General features: G+C 52.1%; 1 protein-coding gene and 1 long non-coding RNA gene across 2 annotated transcripts in view; one reads left to right on the top strand and one right to left on the bottom strand.

The window, feature by feature from the left end:
* The window catches only part of LOC116940262 (ras-specific guanine nucleotide-releasing factor 2-like), a 39,067-nt gene extending 20,091 nt beyond the window's left edge, over positions 1 to 18,976 (bottom strand). Inside the window, exons 1-9 of the mRNA XM_032949800.2 lie at positions 18,608 to 18,976; positions 10,168 to 10,274; positions 8,788 to 8,935; positions 7,704 to 7,799; positions 6,714 to 6,967; positions 5,915 to 5,994; positions 5,518 to 5,711; positions 1,791 to 1,900; positions 433 to 551 (exon numbers count right to left, since the gene is read on the bottom strand). Coding sequence (XP_032805691.2) covers positions 433 to 551; positions 1,791 to 1,900; positions 5,518 to 5,711; positions 5,915 to 5,994; positions 6,714 to 6,967; positions 7,704 to 7,799; positions 8,788 to 8,935; positions 10,168 to 10,274; positions 18,608 to 18,976 — 1,477 coding nt within the window. The remainder of the gene's footprint in view (positions 1 to 432; positions 552 to 1,790; positions 1,901 to 5,517; positions 5,712 to 5,914; positions 5,995 to 6,713; positions 6,968 to 7,703; positions 7,800 to 8,787; positions 8,936 to 10,167; positions 10,275 to 18,607) is intronic.
* LOC142924648 (uncharacterized) lies at positions 9,734 to 10,123 on the top strand. Its single transcript, XR_012941761.1, has 3 exons — positions 9,734 to 9,814; positions 9,850 to 9,889; positions 10,045 to 10,123. It is a non-coding gene; the product is annotated as an uncharacterized LOC142924648 (long non-coding RNA).
* Positions 18,977 to 23,045: the final 4,069 nt, after the last annotated feature.

Genomic DNA, 23,045 nt, shown 5'->3' with positions numbered 1-23,045 from the left:
GTCGGCACCGCGAGCTCGAGTTGGGCAAGCAGAGATCGTCATCATCGTTGTCGCCATCCTCGTCGTCGTCAACATCATCATCGTCGTGATCGTCGTCATCTTTGCCATCGTCGTCATCGTCGCCATCATCATCATCACCATCATTATCATCGTCGCGATCATCATAGCCATGACAATTGTTATCATCGTCGCCGCCATCACGACCGTCGTCGTCATCGCAATCATTATTATCATTGTCATCATCATCATCGTAATCATCATCGTCACTATCAACATAAGAGCCATCATAATCGTCAACGATGAAGGAGAAACGATGGGCACACAGATCCAACCACACGTTCGCTTGGCACACGACACCGCTATAAATACATCACAAGAAAGAAGCCGCAGCGCGGGGGAATAATGCGCGCGGGGCGTTGCCCCACCACTCACCCTGCCTCACGAAGGTCTGGCTCGTGTCCAGCAGGATGCCACAGCCCTCCACGATCATGCGCTCGATGGCGAGGTTCTTGCGGATGTTTTCCGTCTCGCTCACCTCGTCGTGGATGATCCTGCGCACGCAACGTCCGTGTTGACGGGCACGAGTCATCATCACCATCGCCATCGTCATCGTGATTAACAGCGATTGGTTTTGCGCAGAGAGCAATCGTGAGCGTCATCCGGCCGAGGACGACGGCTCAGCGGGGGATAGAATGGGCTCGCACACCGGGGAGGTTGCGAATTCAAATTCTGGTCGACGTTTTGACTCGGCCCATCATCCCTCCAGTCAACGCTGGTTGTCCTATGGAAAGACACACTCCCCACCATGGGAATGTGGAAATTCCACCACTGTACTGCGCAGACTCTCCTGCCACTGGGGGTCCCCTTTGATACTAACTGAGATGAGATGCGATGAAAGACGCTTTGAGCAGCTGGGGAATGTAAGCACACGCTACTATGCATGCAAAGATTATCTTTATTATTATTATTATCAGCCATGATCTTCCCAAGCCGTTGCAACCTCTCCCGGGCCCGCAATGCAACAAACACAGTGGCCGCTATGTATGTATGCATGATGAACTTATTTTGCACTGTACGTAGCAAACCGTGATAATCGGAGGTGTGGAGCAAGGACGGCAAACTAAATACAAAAATCAGTTCTAAAGAAATTTGTTTTAAATCTAGATGGTTTAAAAGCGCATAGCTCCAGTGGCTTCCTAATATCAGAAGAGCATTCCAGACGGCCGCAAAAGTGCACCTGAAAGCGCACGATTCGGTAAACGTCATTCGATGGTCAGCCAAAAGTTATCTGTCGGCTCGCCTGATATATATGCAGAAAGTCGTGAGTTCAATCCCGACCCCGACACCTGTATATTTGGAGTTTGCATGTTCTACCCGTAGTCACGTGGATTTTTCCTTCAGATCCTCCGATTTTTTTCGCATTTAGAATCAACATCACGCGTTGAGAGCATTTGGCTGCTATAAATTCACACGTGATAAGCCACTTCGTTGAGCTATCATTGGTGGCCGGGTGTGCTTGTGAAAAAAAAAAGGAGCTATATAGCTCAGCGGGCCTTAACTGGTAAAAAAATAAAAAAGCTTCAATTTTGATTAAAAGTTTTCGTGTCTGCAGTAATTCATATTCTTAGCTCTTTCGGTAAAGTCACGTTGACAGTTTGTGTTATGGTCGAAACGTCGTGAGAATTTTTATTGTTTTATATATATTTTATTATTTTATTGTTTCCCTTCAACGTGACTTTACCGAAAGAGCTAAGAATATTAAAAAAAAAGCTTCGTTTAGTTTTACTCGCCTGGACAGTTCCTCCAGCTTGGACTTGGCGAACTCAAGGCTCCGGCGCTCCACATGCTCCTGCGGGGTGTGCGCCAGCAGCTCGTGCAGCGTCACGATGTAGCGCGGGATCTGCGGGGACGAAAAAGAGCTTGATAGCTCATCGGATTCCTCCAGTAAAAATAAGTGTTCCGATTCTGAAGACGATTCGCTGCAGCGTGACTTCACCTGCCCGTGCAGGGTGCAACGGCATCCCCTCGTTATTCATGAACTTGCCGTCCGCGATTTTGGCTATCCGCGAATGGCATCTGGAACGCTGCACGACTACATTCATAAACTATGATATGATTTAATACTTTAATATACATTTTTATCAATTTTATGTTTATCATGATACATTTTTATTTTGTTGTGTTATTCGGATAATTATCACATATTTCATGGTTTATTTTGGTATTTATTAAAAGTAATTCGTAGGCCGGAACGTATCCCTCGCGAATAACAAGGGAATTACCTCTTGTGGCTCTTTTTTACCAACCGGCGCTTCTTGTTTGAACGCCGTTCCTCTTCGCATGGTTTAACAATAACAATAATAACTCCTTGACCTCTCTAAAGCTTGAACGGACAGGGAGATTGAGTGGGCAACGGAGTGATCTTTGGAGATGCCCAGTGGCGCGCGGCTGAATTGCAATATCCTTAAAATCGTCGTTGGCATCATCATCTTCATCATCATCAGCCATGATCTATCCGCAGCGATGATACAATGGTATTAGATCATAGCTCAAGAGTTATTTTACTATCTGAAGAGGTTTTTTTTCTTTTTATCTTCTTTTTTTTACTTAGTGCAGGTTGAGATTTTGTCAATTCACAGTTTACACCGATATTTTTTTTTGCTCTGTTTTCCAGTTCGCTGTGTGTATTCATGGCCTTCGTTTTATGTTTTCCCATTTGTATTTAATCTATCCTGGAAATCCCCTTGGGACAACGAGAGGCAAAGTAAAAGCCTCATTGTAATATTATGCACTTAGCACTTGCGATCGCCTGCGTGCGGATAATCTGGCTTCTGCATTCACTGTGCTTGTAAAAATATGAATATAAAACATGAAATATTGCATTTCAGAATAATTACACGGTCTAATTCTTCAGCCCTATTCTGCGTAGGTAAACAATATACGCACAGTGACAATCGAATCCAGGTACGTTTCGCATTTTCTGTAAATGTCGTTTCATCTGGGCCATTCCGTCCGACCATTACCCCAGACAATCGAGGATTGACAGAAAGCACCCACTAACGAGCACACAAGTAACGGTAAAGCTGGCGAGGGTCCCGTGGAGACTTGAGCCGTTTCCCAGCTTGGTCAACACCACAGCCTGGCCGGTGACAACGGAACGACCACCAACGCAAAACACGGGGGGGGGGGGGGGGGGGACACTCCTGGGACAACACCGCCACCGCTCCGGCAGGGGCGGGTGGGGGAGGCGTCCCTCGGCTCGCCACAAATTAGGGTCAAATCACGGCAGCGACCACCGCCGGTAATTGCACAGCTTCCAAGCCAGTCCCCAGGCGAACCAGAGCCCCCACTCGCCACCAGGTGTGAAGTCTCGGGACCTTGGCCCACGCCTCCGACCTGCGATGCGGGAGCGAGGAGTTTGATGAGGTCGCGAGCGGGCTCGCCGCGAGGTGCGGTGAAGTCGTAAAGAGGGTAATCTGGCTCCGGTGGAGCTGTTAGCGATCCTGTTGGTTAGAATTTGTTTCGTTTGCTTTTTTAACGCTTATTTATATAGGCGCATTGAATGGCACGCCCTATAATAGGGTTACTCCACGATTGTATCCAAAAGAGTTGGTAATCGTCACCGTCGGCCACGGACAATCCACTCCCGGACGTTGGCACCGACGAGACATCGTCACCATCTCTCACGGCGATACCACAACCCATTCACGCTTACTGGACACGAGCTGACCTATTTGCTCCACGTTTGGCTGCCACTCCGTCGTTATCCTTGACCAACGGCGATTATTTAAACTGAACAATTTTTATTTCACCAGTTAAAGTCGACTGAGCTACATAGCTCTTTTGTCAGAAGCGACCTGGCTATCACAAACGATAGCTCAACGAAGTGGCAAATGGCGTGAAAATGTATTGGGTGAGAATAACAGTGGAGCAGCAGCCAAAGGAGGGAACAGCACCCGAGAGGACGCCCGGAGCAGAGGTCGGAGCGGCGTGACCTCTGGCGCTCGGTGGACTGCCGCATCGCGGGACAGTGAGGGATGGCAACGGTGGCTCAAGGAGAGACCTTCATCCAGCAGTGGATTGATCGCGGCTGACAATGATGACACTCTATAAATCTGCTGCATTGGTGCATCTTATTATCACACCTTGGTAGCTGGGATTTTTATTCCCTTTAGTTCAGTAATGCCCTTTGATTCAGTAAATCAAATGGCCTTTTAGTTAAACCCAAAGTGTGATTCCCCCGAGATGTATTACCTCCTGTGCAAGGGGGCAATGGGCACCAATGTCCGTACGTGTTGGTGAAGTGCAAGTGTCGTGTGTCCATGCAAGTTTCTACACGTACAGAAATAGGATCGTATTGGAATGGGAACAACTGCCGGAAAGTTACGGGACAATTTCAACAGTTGACCTACTATAATATTCCTACTATTATTTTTATTTGACCAGGTAAGGCCCCACTGAGCTATGTAGCTCTTTTTCAGAAGCGACCTGGTCACAATTGATAGCTCAACGAAGTGGCTGATCGCGTGGAAATGTATAGCAGCCAAATACTCAAAACGCACGTTGATTCTAAATGTGGAGGGAAAAACCGGTGGACCCGGAGAAAAATCCACGCGACCACGGGGAGAGAAACACGCACACTCAAAATACACAGGTATTGTCTGGCTCAAAATAGAACCCACGATCTCCTGCATACCAGGCGAGGTAGTTAGCCTCAAAACGTGAGTGAACCAACTTTAAAAGAGAACAGCAAAGCCCCATGCTCTCACTCCCGAAATTTGAGACGCTCAGCCAATTAGCTTTTAATTTTCATTAATTTACTTGCTTGCCATTGTGATAACCTTTCACCTGCTGGGATGGCCTTCTTGCTGGGATCGTGGCTTTGGCCATTTACACAATATTGACATCACCGTTTTTATTTTTGCTTTCAGTTTGGCCTACAACTAAAAGGCAAAGATAAAAGCGCAGTGCTGGAACTGCTCGCCCACACCACTGCTGTTGGAAGGGCCTCTAGAGAGAGGTCCTCTAGAGGGTATTTGACCAACTCTTCCACGCCGGCAAGACAACATGGAAGAGGTGGGAGTAAATACTTGAAACTATTTAAAACTAACATTTCTTTATTTTACCAGTTAAGGCCCACTGAGCTATATAGCTATTTTCAGAAGTGACCTGGCCAAAAATTATAGCTGGATGAAGTGACTTATCATGTAGAAACTTATAGCAGTAGCCAAATACTCTAAATAGCATGTTTCTAAATATTGAGAGAAAACCGGAGGACCCAGAGAAAAATCTACGCGATCACAGGGAGAGAGAGAGAGAGAGACATACAAACTCCAAATATACAGGCATCAGGTTCGGAATCGAACCCACAACCTCCTCCATACCAGCCGAGGGAGTTAACATCTCGCCACCGTGGCGATATTTTAACCTGTCGATGGACGGACGGACCGCGTCGTCTACCCCGATCATAACGCTGGGTGCACGAGGCTCCGCTCACTACTCCTCACCGCTCCTCACCTGGTACATGGGGAAGGTGAGGAAAGTCTCCAGGGTCCGCTCCTCGCACTCGGCGCGGCTCTCGTACTGCTTGAGCAGCTTGTCGAACTCGCGGTTCTGCTTGCAGTTGGCGAGCACCTGCAGGCTGAACTGGTGGTTCCGCACAAACTCCTGGTAGATGTTCAGCATGGGCAGCAGCATGTCAAACAGGTCCGCTGTCAGGCCGAGGGGTCGGAGGAAGAGGAGGAGGGGGGGGAGCCTTAATCCAGCAGTGGATAGATCGTGGCCTATGATGATGATTCCCAGAACACAATTCACAAAAGCATCAACAACAAATCAAGCCGGAAAACGGTCGTTGGATAGTTTGAGATGCAGATGAGTGAGGAGCTGGGATAAGAAGTGCTGAGGGGTGTCTCACCTAGGACAATGGTGGGCCAGCTGGCGATGCGAGCCTTCAGGCCCTGGTGGAAGATCTGATGCAGGAACATGATGGTCTCGCTGGAGTGGAGACGGGGTGGGGGACGCGGGGATTGAGTCACTGGCAGCATCAGCAGAACCACCAAGAACGCCAACGCATACGCCAACAATCGGGTCGGCTCGCACTACCAACAACCCGGCACGCCACGTACATGCACACGCGCACGCACACGTACGCACGCGTATACAGAATCACACGTATGTACACATACGCACACTCACGTACGTATGCACACACACACACAAAGACAAATATCCCCTGTATAGCCTTACCAGACTGTTACGGCAAGTGCTGTTACCCAGCACCTATGAAGGCCGGCATGGCGCACAAAGGATGTAGGTGGCAAGCACCGTGCCTGGCCGCCTTTGTCTCCCCAAGTGGCGATATTTACATACAAGCGCGCACAAACAAAGATCCCCCCGTATAGCCTTAACACACTGTAGGGGCAAGTGCTGTTTGCGAGCACCTATGAAGGCCGGAACGGCAGACGAGTGGTTGTGTGGCCAGCACCACGCCCGACCGCCTTTGTCTCCCCGGTGGCGATGTTTGCACACCGCACCAGGTACTCATTTGAGGCTTGCGTCGTCCGAGGGGGAAGCCCATGACCGATCCAGATAATCGCCACCGGTGTTCGCCGTGAGCGAGAACCGAACCCGGGTCGCCGGGTTCGCGGCGCAGCGCGCGCTCACCGCTGCACCACCGCTCCCCACGAGCGGTGGTGCAGCAGGCCGGCGGCTACCTGTTGAGGAAGACGGCGCTGACGTCGTCGTGGCAGATGGGCGGGCGCTTGGAGCTGGCGGCCATGCGCAGCGGGCGCAGGAAGCCCGTGACCAGGACGCGCAGCTGCGCCACGTACTCGCCCTCGGCCTCCAGCATGGAGAACACCAGCTGGTTGCGCTTGCGCCGCGACTCGGCCTGCGGGGAGCGGATGTAGTCCTGCACGATCGCCTTCCACTTGCGCCGGCACAGCCAACCGCGCAGGAAGCTCTGGACCTGCGGTGGAGGAGGGCGCGGGGGGTGGTTGGTGGGGAAGGCGGTGGTGGGGTGGAGTGGGGTGGTGTGGTAGGGGGATAGGGGGGGCCAAGGGGAGTCGTCTGAAATTTTGATTTAAACAAAAAATTAAAAGGAGGCTTGCCAAACTTTCAGAAGTGAGGTTAGCGATGGAGATAGGAATCGTGGCTTTGGCCAAGATGAGATCTTGATCTTGATGGTCAGAGAGTACAAAGTGGCTGCTGTTTGGGGAGTTGGTTAGGGGTAGGGATAGTAATTGGGGCTGCTGGGCTAGTCCGTGCTTTGCTTTCCATGCTGCCAAGTGGCCCCGGTGTTCTAAAAAAGTGGTATCTCAACCCGGGGAGTGCGAGGCGGGCCCCCTGGGGGTACGCAGCAATGTCCCAGGGGGTACACGTCAGGTGATTTATAAACGTGTGAAAGTATATCGTACGTGTGAGTCGTTGGTGAATACTGACGTGTGAATCTGCAAATGTGTAAAATAACTACGATAACATTTTAATCCGTATGGTAGCCTGGAACAATGTAAAAGACATTTCTAAACTCAGCGATCGTAAACAACGCCGTTTTGAGGACTTACCAGCGAGCAAGAACAAATAACGTCACGCATGCAGAACGTCCGTCTAATTTATTTTTATTTATGTAAAAAAGAAAGACTGAGAGAACCACCGCTTCTAGAGGGGGTGTGGTCCCCGTAGGAGCGTCTCGCTGCCGTGGTCACCTTCTTGATCTTCCGGATGTCGGGGTCTTCATCCTCATCGTCGCTGTCCTCACCGACCGCGTACAAGCGCTCCTTGCTCCTGTTGAGGCTCACCACCTGCCAGGCCACCAGCACACCATCAGCAACAGCGGCAGCAACATCATTATCTGCAACAGCAGCGGCAGCAGCAGCATCATCAGCAGCAACATCATGAGATCTTCACTCAAAACTGCTCTAGAAGAGTTGTACACCCCTAGCTGCCACTGCTATTCAGTGGCCTAAAATATGGCTCTAGATTTTGGTGTTATCATTTATTTATGTAGTTTATTGTAAAAAAATCGGTCACAGTCCCTATGATCACTGTTACATTGCATTTATGGCTTTTATTTTGGTGATTTCGAAAACGTTTTTTTTTGTTTTGGCTATGTTTTTGTTTATTGTAGTACGGAGTTAGACTGATGGCCTTAATCTTAGTTGTCTTGTGGTTGTTGTTGTTGTTTGAATTGCATCCCACTGGGATTTTTGCACACAGCGTTGGTGTACGGTGCTATTTCCGGAATATTTTGATGTTTTTTTCCTGGATTTTCTGTTTGCACAGTCACATTATCACTTTAAGATGTTTTCTTGTTCATGTTTTTGTTTGTTGCAGTTGCACCCGATTCAAGAGCCGAATGGCTCACAGGGCTATACCTAATTAATGAACTATGGAACTATGGAACTATCATAATCGGAAGCAGCGTCATGAGCAGCAGCATCATCGGCGGCAGAATTATGAGCAGCAGGAACAGCATCATTATCATCGGCAGCATATTCAGTAGCATCAGGATCAGGTTCATCATGAGCATCATCAACAACATCATCAACACGATGTTGTTGGGGGTTGCACCGCGTGCTGTTAGGGCAACATACCGGGCAACGCGTACGTGCGGCAACCCCAAAACCACATCGCTTGAGATTGCTGGGTTTGCTTAAAGTGTACCCCGTGCCGCCATCACCTCCCTCACCCCCCTCACCGCTCGGCCCTCACCTCCCTCACCTCCTCCACCCCTTCCCTCACCTCCTCGGCCCTCACCTCCCTCACCTCCTCGGCCCTCACCTCCCTCACCTCGGCCCTCAGCTTGTCGGCCTCGCTCTCCTGCTCGTCCAGGTGCTCGTGGATGCTCGCCCCGAGGGCCTTCTCGGCCTCAGCGAGGCGCAGCAGCCGCTGGTACTTGTGGAGCGCGCGGTCCCGCTCCGCACGTACCGACTCGTAGCTGGGCGAGGGGGGGGGTTAGGGGGGGTAGGGGAGGGGGGCGGGGGAGCGGGGGGAGGGGGGTAGGGGAGGTAGGGGAGGGGGGCGGGGGGAGGGGCCAGTTGGGAGGGACGGGGTGAGGGTTTGGCAGGGGCGGGGGGGTAGGGGAGCGGCGGGGCAGAGGGGGGGAAGGGGGAGGGGGGAAGGGGGAGGGGCGGGGGTGGCAAGGGAGGGGGGCAGGGGAGGATCCGTGAGGTGAGGTTCTGTGCGGTGAAGATCTGTGATGTTGAGGGTCTGTGAGGTAAGAATCCGTGAGGTTAGGTGAGTGTCGGTGAGGTGAGTGTCGGTGAGGTGAGTGTCCGTGAGGTGAGTATCCGTGAGGTGAGGGTCCGTCAGGTGAGGTGAGTGTCCGTGAGGTGAGGTGAGTGTCCGTGAGGTGAGGTGAGTGTCCATGAGGTGATGTGAGGTGAGTGTCCATGACGTGAGTGTCCATGAGGTGAGGTGAGTGTCCATGAGGTGAGGTGAGTGTCCATGAGGTGAGGTGAGTGTCCATGAGGTGAGTGTCTATGAGGTGAGGTGAGTGTCCATGAGGTGAGGTGAGTGTCCATGAGGTGATGTGAGGTGAGTGTCCATGACGTGAGTGTCTATGAGGTGAGGTGAGTGTCCATGAGGTGAGGTGAGTGTCCATGAGGTGAGGTGAGTGTCCATGAGGTGAGTGTCTATGAGGTGAGGTGAGTGTCCATGAGGTGAGGTGAGTGTCCATGAGGTGAGTGTCCATGAGGTGAGGTGAGTGTCCATGAGGTGACTGTCCGTGAGGTGAGGTGAGTGTCCATGAGGTGAGTGTCCATGAGGTGAGGTGAGTGTTCGTGAGGTGAGTGTCCATGAGGTGAGTGTCCATGAGGTGAGTGTCGGTGAGGTGAGGTGAGTGTCCATGAGGTGAGGTGAGTGTCCATGAGGTGAGTGTCCGTGAGGTGAGGTGAGTGTTCGTGAGGTGAGTGTCTATGAGGTGAGGTGAGTGTCCATGAGGTGAGTGTCCATGAGGTGAGTTTCCATGAGGTGAGTGTCCATGAGGTGAGGTGAGTGTCCATGAGGTGAGTTTCCATGAGGTGATTGTCCATGAGGTGAGGTGAGTGTCCATGAGGTGAGTGTCCATGAGGTGAGTGTCCATGAGGTGAGTGTCCATGAGGTGAGTGTTCGTGAGGTGAGTGTCCGTGAGGTGAGTGTCCGTGAGGTGAGTGTCCATCTCCCGCCCACCTGCACCGCGAGATGGCAGCCACCCACGCGTCCCGGTCTCCCTCGTCCAGGGCCCGCAGGTGCAGTGCGCCCTGGCCGTCGGGCCCGAACCGAACCACCAGCTCCAGCTGCCTCGGGGTGAGCGGTAAGGCAAGGAAAGAGGGTGAGGTGATGGGTGGTGGTGGTGGTGAGCTTGAGAGAGAACCGCGAGCCAGGGGTTACGGTGCGCACCTGCAGCATGTGGCCTGGTGATGGCCCAAAGGTGACACACTGCGGCAATGGAATCATCGTTGAGCGAATAACCGATTACTTAAATTGAAACTACAACAGCTACGAACAAGACAAGATAATCATCGAACGATATGGTGGTGGTGCTGCATTGCTAGTGGTTCACAAGCACATACAATAACAAAACAAATCTCAACACGTACCTCAATTGACGCTGTCTTCTTTAAAAATAAAAGGGTAAAAATAACGGGGCCACGTTTTGGGACCAATGCTCCTGGTTCATTGCACACGAATCGAGGCGTCAGACGGATACAGCGAATACGAGTTGGAGACTACACTACAAATCACGGGGACCGGATAATACAATCACGGAATCACTGTGGGATGATGGAGAGGGGAGAGGTTAATCGTGTGTGCCGGTCGTGGTTTATACAGGATGGGGAGCGGTGGCGTCGTGGTTAGCGCACTTCACTGCGAACACAGAGTTCGATTCACGCTCGCGGCCAACGCCAGTGGCGATTATCTTCACCCTTTTTGGGCCTCTGTCCCCTTAGGTCGACTCAGCCTCAAGCGAGTCCTATACCCGGTCCCTGAGGTGAGGTGAGTGTCTCGTCACCCACGTCCCTCCTCGTGCGCGCTCACCCGTGTCACGGCCTTCATGGAAGGTGCTCACCAAGAGCAACTTGCCGCAAACAGTCTGTTAAGGCTACACGGGGGATCTTTGTCTTTACGGAGACAGCCGAGATCTCTGCGCACGCACAGTGGGGGGGGAGGTGCTGCTGCTTTGTATCGATCGGGGCTGTAACCACGGGCGCGTCTCGGAATTTGAGGAATGCCCGAGCACCGAGCAGCTGAGATATCAACAACAACACAAAATACATTCCCCCGAAATAACTTGACAAAAGCCATTGACTTGGGCTAAATCAATTGACGGCTGCCGTCATTTAGTTTCGCTTGCAATAGATGTGCTTGTGTTGTTGATGGGGTTTGGTTTTTTTTCTCGAGAGAGAGAGAGCTTATAACTGTGCTGTCTGAATTTCACACTTGAATATGATCCGGTGGCACGTGACAACTGAAGTAGTAGCCCCAGCCTGGCTTTAGCGGGACGAGGTATACAGGACGTGGTGTGCCGCACGGAGACAACATATCATTTTTTTTTACCCGTCTAAAGTTAAGCCCTGAGCCTGGTGGCCAAATCATCCGGAATGCGCCCGATCTGGCCAGATCTCTCAAGCTAAGCAGGTGGCCAAATCATCCGGAATGCGCCCGATCTGACCAGATCTCAAGCTAAGCAGGCTGGGGGTGAGCCTGGATGTTTAATGCTCGGATGGGTGACCGCCATGCAATCTGGAAGGCATGCTGCTGGAGCAACGTTGTCAGCCAAGTGGCCAGAGTGCAGCAAATATACATCGTTGTGCTGTACTACTATGCTTCCCACGTCTATGCGCCCGCCTTCACCAGGCGCGCACTTGACCAGCAGTGGTGAAGTATGGTTGTTGAAGAACCCATGACCGACACGGCGTGGGGCGGCGGGTTGCGGGAGAAGGCCCCCTCGTCCAAGCAATGGGCTTTTTTTGGCGAAATAGCAGCTTGCACGTTCGAGCTGCCGCGGGTTTTTCCGTGGCCTCCGTGGCCCCCTGCGCCTCCATCGATCTCGCGCGGGACTCGGGTAACGCGGTCTCGGCAGGTCCTAAATAAATAAATAAATACCCCGCGACATGCGTCTTCATGTAGCCCCCCACCCCAAAATCGCAGTCTATAGCGGGCAGGGGGGGGGGGGGCACGCGTCACAACTCTGCGGCATTACACGGCATGCGAATGGGTTGTGTGGTGGGTCTAGGTGAGTGTAGGTGTGCGCGCGTGTGTGTGTGGGGTGGGGGGAGCGGTGGTTAACGCGCTCCACTACTAACCAGGCTGCCCGAGTTCGATTCCCGCTCACGGCCAACACCAGTGGCGAATATTTGAACCGGTCCTGGGGCTCCCCTAGGTCGACTCGGCCTCAAATGAGTACCTGGTGCATGTGTGTACACATCGCCACTAGGGAGACAAAAGCGGTCAGGCGTGGTGCTGGCCACCCACTCCCTCGTGTGCCGTGCCGGCCTTCATAGGTGCTCGTTAACGGCACTTTCCACAACTGTCTGTGAGACTATACGAGGTTTATTTGTCTTTGTGTGTGGGTGTGACAGTCTCATCGGTGAGCTCCTAATGGCAGGCGAGGCTGGGTCATGTAACCCTCAAACCCACCCACAGCTTACATTTGGCCGCTAATCGGACACGGCACTGGTCTAGGAAGCGATGTGCGCTGATGCGGTAGAGAAATCTGTGGAGCCGAGTGGACATGTCGATAACTGGCACCAGCGGTGTCAAGATCGGCCTCTGTGGAGGCGGCTCGTGAAGGGCGCTATTGGGCAGCTTTGGAAGCAGTGAGAGGGCTATGGAGCGACGGGCGGATAAAAGCCAGCAAAGTCGGCACTGTGGGGGGGGGGGCACAGGTGATGCATCTGCCAGTCATCTCAGTCAGTTCAACCTACGCTGTTCCCTGACCTGTCTGCGAGCCTTCGACACGACGCGTGGCCTCAAAAGTGCACCAGCGCCGCGTTGCGTTGGGCTTCGTGTGGAAGGAAACCAGCGTTGCCGAAGAAATCCCCCGCATACTCGACAGCTCCGCACAGACAGACTCAATAACCCATTGCTGTGCCAGCTCAAGCCTACGACAGGTGATATTTACGGTCTTCCATCCAAAAATAAAAATAAACCTGCAAGTCAAACCCCGCTCGGTTTCTGATATATCCCCAGCCACGGCGATTCGATTAACTTTGGAAAAACGTAGCAGCCACAACGGTCGATAATTATTAGATCCGCGCGCGCGTGGCGAGCCTAAATAATCGACGCTGATAGATTACGAATATACGCATCCGTGACATCTCCGGTAGCGGCGAACACGTGTTCACCGGGGAAAGCCCCATCTTCTTATTACGCCCTGCTACCCACACACGCGCGCGCTCTGATCTTTAAACGTCACAGCCACCCGAGTCAAAAAGGCGGGGGGCGTTCGTGTGGGAGGTGGAGTGTGGAGGAGAGAGAGGGAGCGGGGGTGATGGGAGAGGGGGGGTTACATACGAGGTTAGTCTGGTAGTAGGGGGTGGTGGTTAGGCAGGCAGGCAGTCATCAATCCCGACTATTAATTATCCACCATGGGTGGCTTGAGAATATTGGGGGTGGTGGTGGTGGATATGGAGTGGGCGGGGGGAGGGGTGCGTAGCGGAGTTGTTGGGAATAAATAGCATCGCGTCAATTCTGCTTGAACGATTAGCGCGGTGCGCACAGAGGGAACAGACAAACATGTCCGACGTTTCGTGTCCCCGGGCGAGCAGTGGGCGAGTCCCTACGACCCCGCGGGCTGTGGCCGGCCCGCGACTTTCGTTCCGTACGCTCCGCGGGCCCACGCAGAGCGCCATGGCACTTCCACCGCTTCGAAACGGCCCCCAGACGATCATGAATCCCGTCGCTGGAAACGTTCAAGGAATATGTTGGACCTGGCAACCCCCCCCCCCCTCTCTCTCTCTGCTAATTGTAAATCGCTCAGTCTCGTCTGTAACTAATCAGGGCCCTCTTGCAGTGACAGAAGTGACGGAGGTCTCTGTGTGTGTGGAAAGTGCGGTCTTGCGGTGGCGCTGCGCCCGGCCACCTGAGTTCGACACCCACTCGCGGCCACCAACGCCAGTGACGATTATCTGAACCGGTTCTGGGCCTCCCCTAGGTCGACTCAGGCTCCAATGAGTACCCTAGTGCGGTGTGTAAATACTTCGCCACTTGGGACACAAAGGCGGCCGGGCGTGGTGCTGGCCACCCAACCCCATCGTGCGTCGCGGGCCGGCCTTTTTCGGTGCTGCTCGATAACAGCACTTGTCCCAAAAGTCTGATAAGGCTGTACCGGGGACCTTTGTCTTTTCTGTGTTTACCAAAGCGTAAGGGGCCCAGCATCGTTCCACGTCCCAGTGTTACTGGGTGAACGTGAGAGTCGGAAAGAGGGGGGTGGCGAGCCACGCTCAGCGACACGAAGCACGTTGCTAAATTAAGAAGTACCGTGGGTGATGGCGCTGGGGGAAGACCACGGGCAAGATGGCGCAAAAAAACACACACACGAACAAGGAGGAAGCGAGGTCGCGTGTGGGTGGCAGGCAACCCAATCTTGCGGCGTTCCCTCCACACGCGCGCGCGGAGGGAACGAGTGCAGAGATTCCCCTCTCTCTCTCGGCGTGCAACAATTATCCCACTACTCGCGATTGCATTGCGCGTGGTCGCAATTCTCGAGTCGAGTCTTTTCGCTTCGCTTTTCCACCGTCGTGGTTACGTCTCGTGTGAATTGGCTCGTGCGTTTTAACTCGCGCGCACCGCCAGTTTAACACGGAGGGCTCTTTTTTGTTTTGTTTTGTTGACCAATGTGACCCGAAATGAGAAGACGTCGACATTGTATTTCTAAATCAACTCGAGCCTTCCGTGATTTTTATCTTAAAATAATTTATATATAAATCACGTGACTTGTGTCTGGCCACCCCCACGATAAACCCTCCCCACCCCCTCTCTCCGCCCCCTGATAAAACAGACGCTGCTCCATGCAGCTCATTCCTTCATTCTCCCTCTAGTCTCTCCCCTCTCATCATCCTCCCCCTCTCCCTGCATCACCGCCGCTCATCCTCCTCCTCCAGTCTCCCTTGCTGCTCATCTCGAGCTGTGCTCTTCCCTCCTCTTTGTCCGTCTCGGGAACTTCCGTCCCGGCATTCCTCCTTCCCCTCTTCCCTTCCTGTCTCTGTTTCCATTCGTTTTTTTCATTGACTCTACTCCCCTTTCTCGTGGTGCGTCAGGGGTAAAATCTTTAATATTTAAACAATTTTCTTTTCTTTTACCATGTTAGAAGGCCCACCGAGAGCTCCATAGCTCCTTTTCAGAAGCGACCTGGTCACAAATTCTAGCTCAACGAAATGGCTTATGACGTGGACATTCTTCACGGCGAAATACTCCAAAAGCATGCTTCTAAATGTGGAGGCAAGAACCGCAGGAGCCAGATTAAAACCCAGACTACCACGGGGGAGAACATTAAAACTCCTAATAAGCAGCAGGTGTCAGTATTCGGATCGAACCCACGACCTCCTGCATACCAGGCGAGGGAGTTCACATCTCGCCACCAAGGCGCCCCCCCCCCCCCCCAAAAAGGTCTTAGAGTAGAAGGTCTTATCGTCAGCAAAACAGCCGTGAGACTAAACTACAGGAAATTATATTACAAGTCAACAAAGACTGCCGCAAAATGAGCAAAACAAACAGTCCTCACAACAGGTTCCCCAAACAACAACAACAACTGGAGGGACACAGCTGGGGGGGGGGGGGCAGAACATAAAAGGACATGCATATCTCGGCTAATTATTGAATGACAATTAAGCAGCGATATCCAGGGCAGGTGGCGCGCGTTTAATAATCATCGGGCGCGTGCAGCGAATAACGGCTTGATTCGTATTTGAACCGAGTCCGACTACGTTATCCTGGCGTACGTGGGCTAACCACGAGTTTTTTTACGTCCTTTGGTTAACCAGGAGAGAGAGAAAGACATCATGATCTTCATTTAGACTGGAGGAATCCGATGAGCTATGAAGTTGTATGCAGCTACGTAAAATGACGACGACAAAGCCCATCGCAGTGCGGATGTGACTATGCTGTGCTGATGAGTCCGACTGGACATGGAACCGATCCACCGTCGTCTATAAATGCATCACTCAGCCGGAGTCACATTTGCTCCAATGCATGTTGATGTTGATCTAAGACAAGAAGGACCAGAATGCATTTGTTAAGGAAATGCTCGTCGTTTTTTTTTGTGTGTGCAAAATGCACAAATGGCTGGGGTTTTTTTTAGACACGTTTGTGTTGTTTGAAGGCTACGTTGACACGGTCATCATTATCAGCAGCAACAGCAGCGCCGCCATGATCAATCCACTGCTGGATGAAGGCCTCCCCAAGCCGCCCGCCGCCACTTCTCACGATGCTGAGGTAGACTTATTTATCTCGCACCTTCACACGAACAATAATAATATTATTTTCCAAGACGTCACGGGTGGGTTTTTTTTGTTGGAAACAACCGCTATGGTTTAGTTAACCAATACAATTCCTTGTGGCTGCGGAATTTCCTAGAAAACCGCACAGGTGATGATGATGATGGTGATGCTGCTGATGGCGGTGATGTTGCTGATGGTGATGATGCTGCTGATAGTGGTGGTGGTGGTGGTAGTGGTGATGCCAATGATGGTTTTGATGCTGAAGATGGTAATAGTGATGGTCACTGATTCTGATGATGTTGGTAGTGTGGTGGTGGTGGTGTTATCGACGCCGATGTTGGTATCGTTGTTTATGATTGTGATAGTGACGGTGGTGGTAGTGGTGCTGTAAATTATACTGATAATGGTTGGTGTGATTTATGTTGATAGTGGTGATGGTTATGGCGACATCAAGTCAAATACGATTCAAACGTTACAATTACGTGGTTAATAATGATCATAATGCCGTTGATGACAAAGATTGTTGATAATATTCATGATGATGGGAATGGCGTTACAGGTGGAGATACTGATGCTGATGAAGAGTGTTTATGATATTTATGCTGCTGCTGATGATGATAATTATGGTGCTATAGGTGATACTGAATCTGCTGCTGATGATAATAATGCTGCTGATTACCCTGCTGCTGCTGATGCAGACTTCACGTCGCTCTATTGGCACGCTCGTTTGTACTCTTCCCTCGTTACATCGACATCAAACGGTGATGACATCTCGTGATAACCACCTCCATTGTAAGCCATACTTCACCCTTGTAGTCCCCGCACATGGCGTGGGATCCACCACACACACCCACCATCACGAGTAGTGCTGTATTTTGAACTTCTTTCGCACCATACGCAGCCAACCGTGCTAATCGGAGCTATAGTATTACATAGCAGGCCCATCATAACGATCAGCAGCGGCAGCGATGATCAATCCAATGATACATCGATGACGGCCTCCCTCCCTTAGCCTTCGCAGACTCTCACGTTCCTGCCATGTGATTATAATCCACCGAGCACCTGCATACAAGCTGATTCCATCGCTCCATCTCCACGCCAGACGACGTCCTCTCTGGCTGCCATTCAGTTGCAGACCCATAACCATTCTATTTATTTATTTGCTTCTCCCCCCCCCCCCGCCTCGGATGCGTGGCGAGGCTGGCTCTGTGCGAGGTTTCTTCAGCTTCCTCCGAGATGAAGAAAAAATAAAATAATTGGCAAAAACATCTCAATGCAGGACCCTCTCAAAAAGAAATGAATACATTGATTTCACACTCCCGAGACTCGGTGAGGCATTTTCTGGTTGAAAGTAAAATGATAAACACCGCTGGCATCGCAAACATTTCCCGATGCAGACCGTGAGCTCAGTGTGATGTTGCAATGCTTTGCATATACTACAGATGGGCCGCAAGGTGACCAGGAGATGGCGCTACAGCGAGTGGGATTCGTGAACCCGTCTGTGCGGATCTTTGAGTGCTCTCCTCTCGTATGCGTGTTGGGGCTTTCTCCGGATTAATACCGCACAGGATGCAAAGACTTCTTCATATGCAGCGTTATGCTGTGTCTGCTGATGATGCTGTTGCTGCTAATGATGCTGATCAAGCTGCTCCTGATTATGTCACCGCTGGCTGGTGATGATTTTTCTTCAACTGATAATACTGTTTCTTTTGTTGCTGCTGTTGATCTTACTGCTGCTACGGATGATAATAACGGTGCTGCTGATAATGCTGCCCGTGATTATGTTTTTGCTGCTAATGGTGGTGAACAATGATGATGGTGGTACTGCTGATAACAATGACGCTGTTGACGCAACTGCTGCCGATGATTATGATGAAGAATATACGTAATTATAATAGTCGTGGGTCTTGCTGCTGCCACTGAAGATGATGGGGATGTCGCTGCTTCTGCTGTTGCGTCTGATGATAGCGACGCTATTGCTGATGCTGCTGCTGTTGCCGCTGATGATAATGAACACAGTTTTGATCAATCACCACCGTTCTGCTGCTACTCCCACGACTTCTGCTGCTGATGATGAGTACGACAATATTACGCACACATCAACAAACTCTCTCTCTCTCTCTCTCACACACACGCGCACACAATTAATCTAAAACACACACACACGCTCGACGTTCCAAGGCTCGCACCTGACCGTCTTCCTCCTCCTGCTCCTCCTCGTGGCCCGGGCGCTGAGTCCGCTCGCACGCGGAGCCCTCCAGGAGGAAGACGGAGTGAGGCCGCGCGCTGCCCTCGCTCTCGAAGCAGAAGAGCAGATTCTGGTGGAGCGCGCACCACGCCGCGCGCCACGGCCGCGGGCCCTGCTGCGGGCACGTCCCGTCGGGTGCTCCCAAGGGCCCGCCTGGCCCACCCGGGCCACCGGGCCCGCCGGCCGAGACCCCGGGCAGTCCGGGCAGTGGCGGCAGCGCGGGCAGCGCGGGTCCGACGCCGGCGGCGAGGCGGACGCGGAGATAGCCGCGGCGCGAGCCCTCGACGCGCGCCACCCGTGCCACGTGCATGATATGCTCGTCATTGTAATGCAATAGCTTCTGCATGCCCACCGATGATGATGATGCTGTGCTGAAGATGTTAGATGATGATGCCGCTGGTGGTAGTGATTTTATAGCTGCTGCTTATGGTGATGGAGAATGTATATTAAAAAAAACAATGATCGTGGCGATGGTGGTGCTGCTGCAGATTTGGATGATGTTGACTTAGATGATCCTGCTGCTGATTGTGATGCCGGTGTTGTTTATGGTAAAAGTGTGTGTGGATAATAACTATGATATCGTTTGTAGTGTTGCTGCAGCTGTTAATGCTGATGTTGATTAAGATGATGCTGATGATGGTGAAGATGATAGAGCCGTTGGTAAACAATATCGAAGATGATGGTGACGGTGGTGCTGATGAATGTAAATAGTAAGTGTAATGATAAACACTGCGCGTGATACACGGGGAATGTCGCAGCCTGATCGCGTGATCGTCTCCTCTCGTGGAATCGATGAGACCGATGTTTTCCGGGCGTTCGTTAGGAGCGCGTCGCTTTCATTGGATCGACGACGCTGGAGAGATGGGAGAGCGAGAGAGAGCAAGATAGCGAGAGAGAGAGAGAGAGGGAGAAAGCAAGAGAGAGCCAGCATTGGAGAGAGAGAGAGAGAGACGCACGCAGATGGATATATACCGCACAGGGAAGACGTAGAGAAACTGAGACAAGAGGCTGAGCCCAATACAGACACGGGGGGGGGGGGGGCGGGGGTGGGGACACTGAGACACAGACACGGGGACACGGATAGACGGGGGACGGACGGAGAGAGATTGAGAGACACGGAGAGCTCTTTTCTCGCCAGGTGCGGTGCGAGACGCGATCTGTGAACCCACCTTTACGCCCCCCCCACACCCCCCGCCGCCGCACCCCCACCAATCCCTCGCGCCCCCCACTATCAATGCTTAGCGATGTGCGTCAAATCCAGCGTCTCCGCCTCCGCCGCCATGCGCGCGGCAGCTCCGTGCGCTGCTGCGGTGCCCATAGTCGGCTCGGAGCGCTGCTGATGCTGATGCTGCTTGCTGATGATGATGATGCTGCTGCTTGCTGATGCTGCTGCTGCTGATGATGATGATTGCTGCTGATGATGCTGCTGCTGATGATGCTGTTTGCTGATGCTGCTGATGATGATGCTGCTGCTTGCTGCCACTGCTGCTGCTTTAATTGAGAGGAATCAGCGAGGATCGTTGCGCACCGGCGCCAGATGCACGAGAGCTCCTCGCGTATCGATGTGTTCAGCTAAAAGAGGGGGTTGGTTGGTTGGTTGCAGGAGAGAGAGGGAGGGAGGGAGGATGTGCGGGCGTATAGGGGGGTGGAGGAGGAGGGAGCGGTAGTGTAGCGGTGAGCGCGCTGCGCTACGAACCTGGGCAGGGAGGGGATGGGAAACCGATCTTCGGAAAATCCCTTCTCTCCTTCTCTCCTTCGTTCATTCGAGCCTTGTCGCTCACTCGTGCACGTTCCTCAATCATTCACAACATTCCTCACGCCCACCCCTCCCTCACCAACAGCACCAATCCCTCACCACATCGCTCACCCCATAGCTCACCACCTCCCTCGCTCCATCACTCACCACCTTCACCTTTCACTATCTCCCTCACCACCTCCTCCCCCCCCCCATCGCTCACCTCCTCCCTTACCACCACCTGTTATCCCATCGCGCAAAACCTCCGGCACACCGAACCCACACCACCACATCACCCCCATCCCTCACCACCTCCTCTCACCACCTCCCTCACCCCGGTCGCTCAACACCTCCCCTCACCCCTAACTCCGCACTTCCAATTAGCACGGTTGGCTACGTACGGCGCGGAAGAAGTTCAACATACAGACATACCCCCATCAATCACCACCTCCCCCACCTCATCACTCACCAAACCACCCAGCATCATTCACACGGCGATTACAACTTTGCGTGTGCGTGGTTATTCATCAATGTCAGTCAAGAGATCACAAACTTCATCACAAGATATCATCATCACCAATAGTTAATTTCGGTTGAGCCACGTGATCCTGTTATGCCAATGACAGGAATTTTGACATGAAACTACCACATGGCCTAACCGAACAAAACAACAACTCCGGATCAGTTATCATCATCACCATAATTAGATATACGATATCATAATTGTGTACGTCACTCAATCGTTATTATCACCGTCGTGGTCGTCATTTTACAGGGGTAGCTCTCTGCCTGTTCTCGCGTGAGGCGGATGGGCCACGCGTAGAGATAGCCAGAATTAAATCGGCGATGAAATCAGTTGCGTCCTTAACTCGTTCAAAGCACGTGTTTATTCATTCCCCATCACTGCTGCTGCGCTTGCCACAATTCCCCGAACGAAGAGTACTGTCGACTGTACCTTCATCCCGAGATAGCTGACAGTCATCGTCGACCATTGCTCCCGGGATCGATACAAGATAAGTAACCACGTTTGTGTGGTTCGGTACTCCGGTTAAGAAGGAGGCAACGGCATTGACAGCGACGGTCTCTCGATACGATTCCAGGTGTCGCGAGTGTCCAGTTCCGGGCGACTTGTGTTCCTGCGGGTGCCATGCAACACGTGCCACGTGCTTCCACTACGGCATGTCGCGTCACTGGTGTCACGTGTCGCGGGTGACAAAGGTGACATGGTTTCCAGGTGACACCCGTGCACCGTGCCACGTCTCGTCATGTCTCTCGGCTGTGGGGGGGGGCGGGGGGCGAGGTCTCCCCCCCCCCCCCCCCGCCGAGAAATGCTATGTTAACGCTATTCACCAAACACAATAGATTACCTTTTTGATGTAAGCCTCTATTTAATTCTACATGCCCGATATCAATGGAGGGACATATTTTAAAAGCTTGACATTTCGGGACTCCTCTGTCTCTCTGCCCCCACCGCCGCCTCTCTTGCACCCCCTTGGGAAGTGTCTTAACCAGTGGTTCTTCTAAACTAGTGGTTCTTCTAAACCAGTGGGTTCTTCTTCGCCTGGAGAGCACGCATCCCCTGGGCGTGCGAGATGCCATGTCTGGTGGTGCGAGACACGGCCAGATTTTTTTTATGTAAATAATCGAAAAAAAACACAAATGAAGCACGGGCACGTAAGTACAACTACTTTGTTTAATACAATCTACGTATTTATTAACATCATTACATATAAAAAAAATACGATTACGAACCAAAGTGGTGCAAGTCTGCAATGAAAGTTTCAGAACCACTGTTCTAGATTCACGTCTGACCCGAGGCATCGCCATCCTCTGATTCTCCCCCCACCCCCAACACCGTCACCATCAACCCGGGCACGCTCGCTCACACATTCACCAATCTTATGTAACGCGCGAAAGCAACCACGTGCGATGCCACGTGCGCGCGCGTGGACCGGCGTCTCACGTGCGCCAATTAGAATTCGTCATCGGCGGCATCGTCGTCATCATCGGTAGCAGCAACAGCAGCAGCAGCAGCCACGTAAACATTTCAAAATGTAAATCATCTTGCCTTGCCGTTCTCGCGGTTGTGCTGCATGAGCGCTCCCATGTTGCCATCGCGTTGAAAACCCCCCACGTGGAAACAACCCAGCAAAAACTCCCCGACAGCTGTCATCAGCCATCATCATCTATCCACTGCTGGATTGCTGGATGTAAGCCACCAAAAACGATCGTCTAGCGTGAGCCATGCTTGACAATAGACCTTTCAATACAATTGTCATAGAGCTATTATCTATCCACTATTGGATGGAGGTCTCTTCCACGACAGCTCCATCCCCCAAGATCTTATGATTACCAGATTCGACGTATCACTTCTCTCCATCTCTCTCACACACATTCACACATTATTCACGTATGGGCTTGTACTGTTGGAGTAAGCGGTGATAGCGAGCACCTGTTAAAATCGTCCGCCTTTGTCCAGGTATGCATTTAAGGCTAAGTCGACCTAATGGAGGCAAAGGCCAAGTTCTGACATAACACACACGCACACATAAGCGCACGTATACGCGTACCGAGAGAGTGGTGGAGCGGTGGCACGGTGGTTAGCGTGCAACGCTATGAGACCCCAGAATTCGATTCCTGACCA

This window comes from Petromyzon marinus, chromosome 1, assembly GCF_048934315.1.
Source record: "Petromyzon marinus isolate PM22_M1 ecotype Great Lakes invasive population chromosome 1, UKy_Petmar_22M1.pri1.0, whole genome shotgun sequence".
Taxonomy (NCBI): Eukaryota; Metazoa; Chordata; class Hyperoartia; order Petromyzontiformes; family Petromyzontidae; genus Petromyzon; species Petromyzon marinus.
Note: the sequence above shows the minus strand (reverse complement) of the source record. Positions and strands in the feature narration are given on the sequence as shown.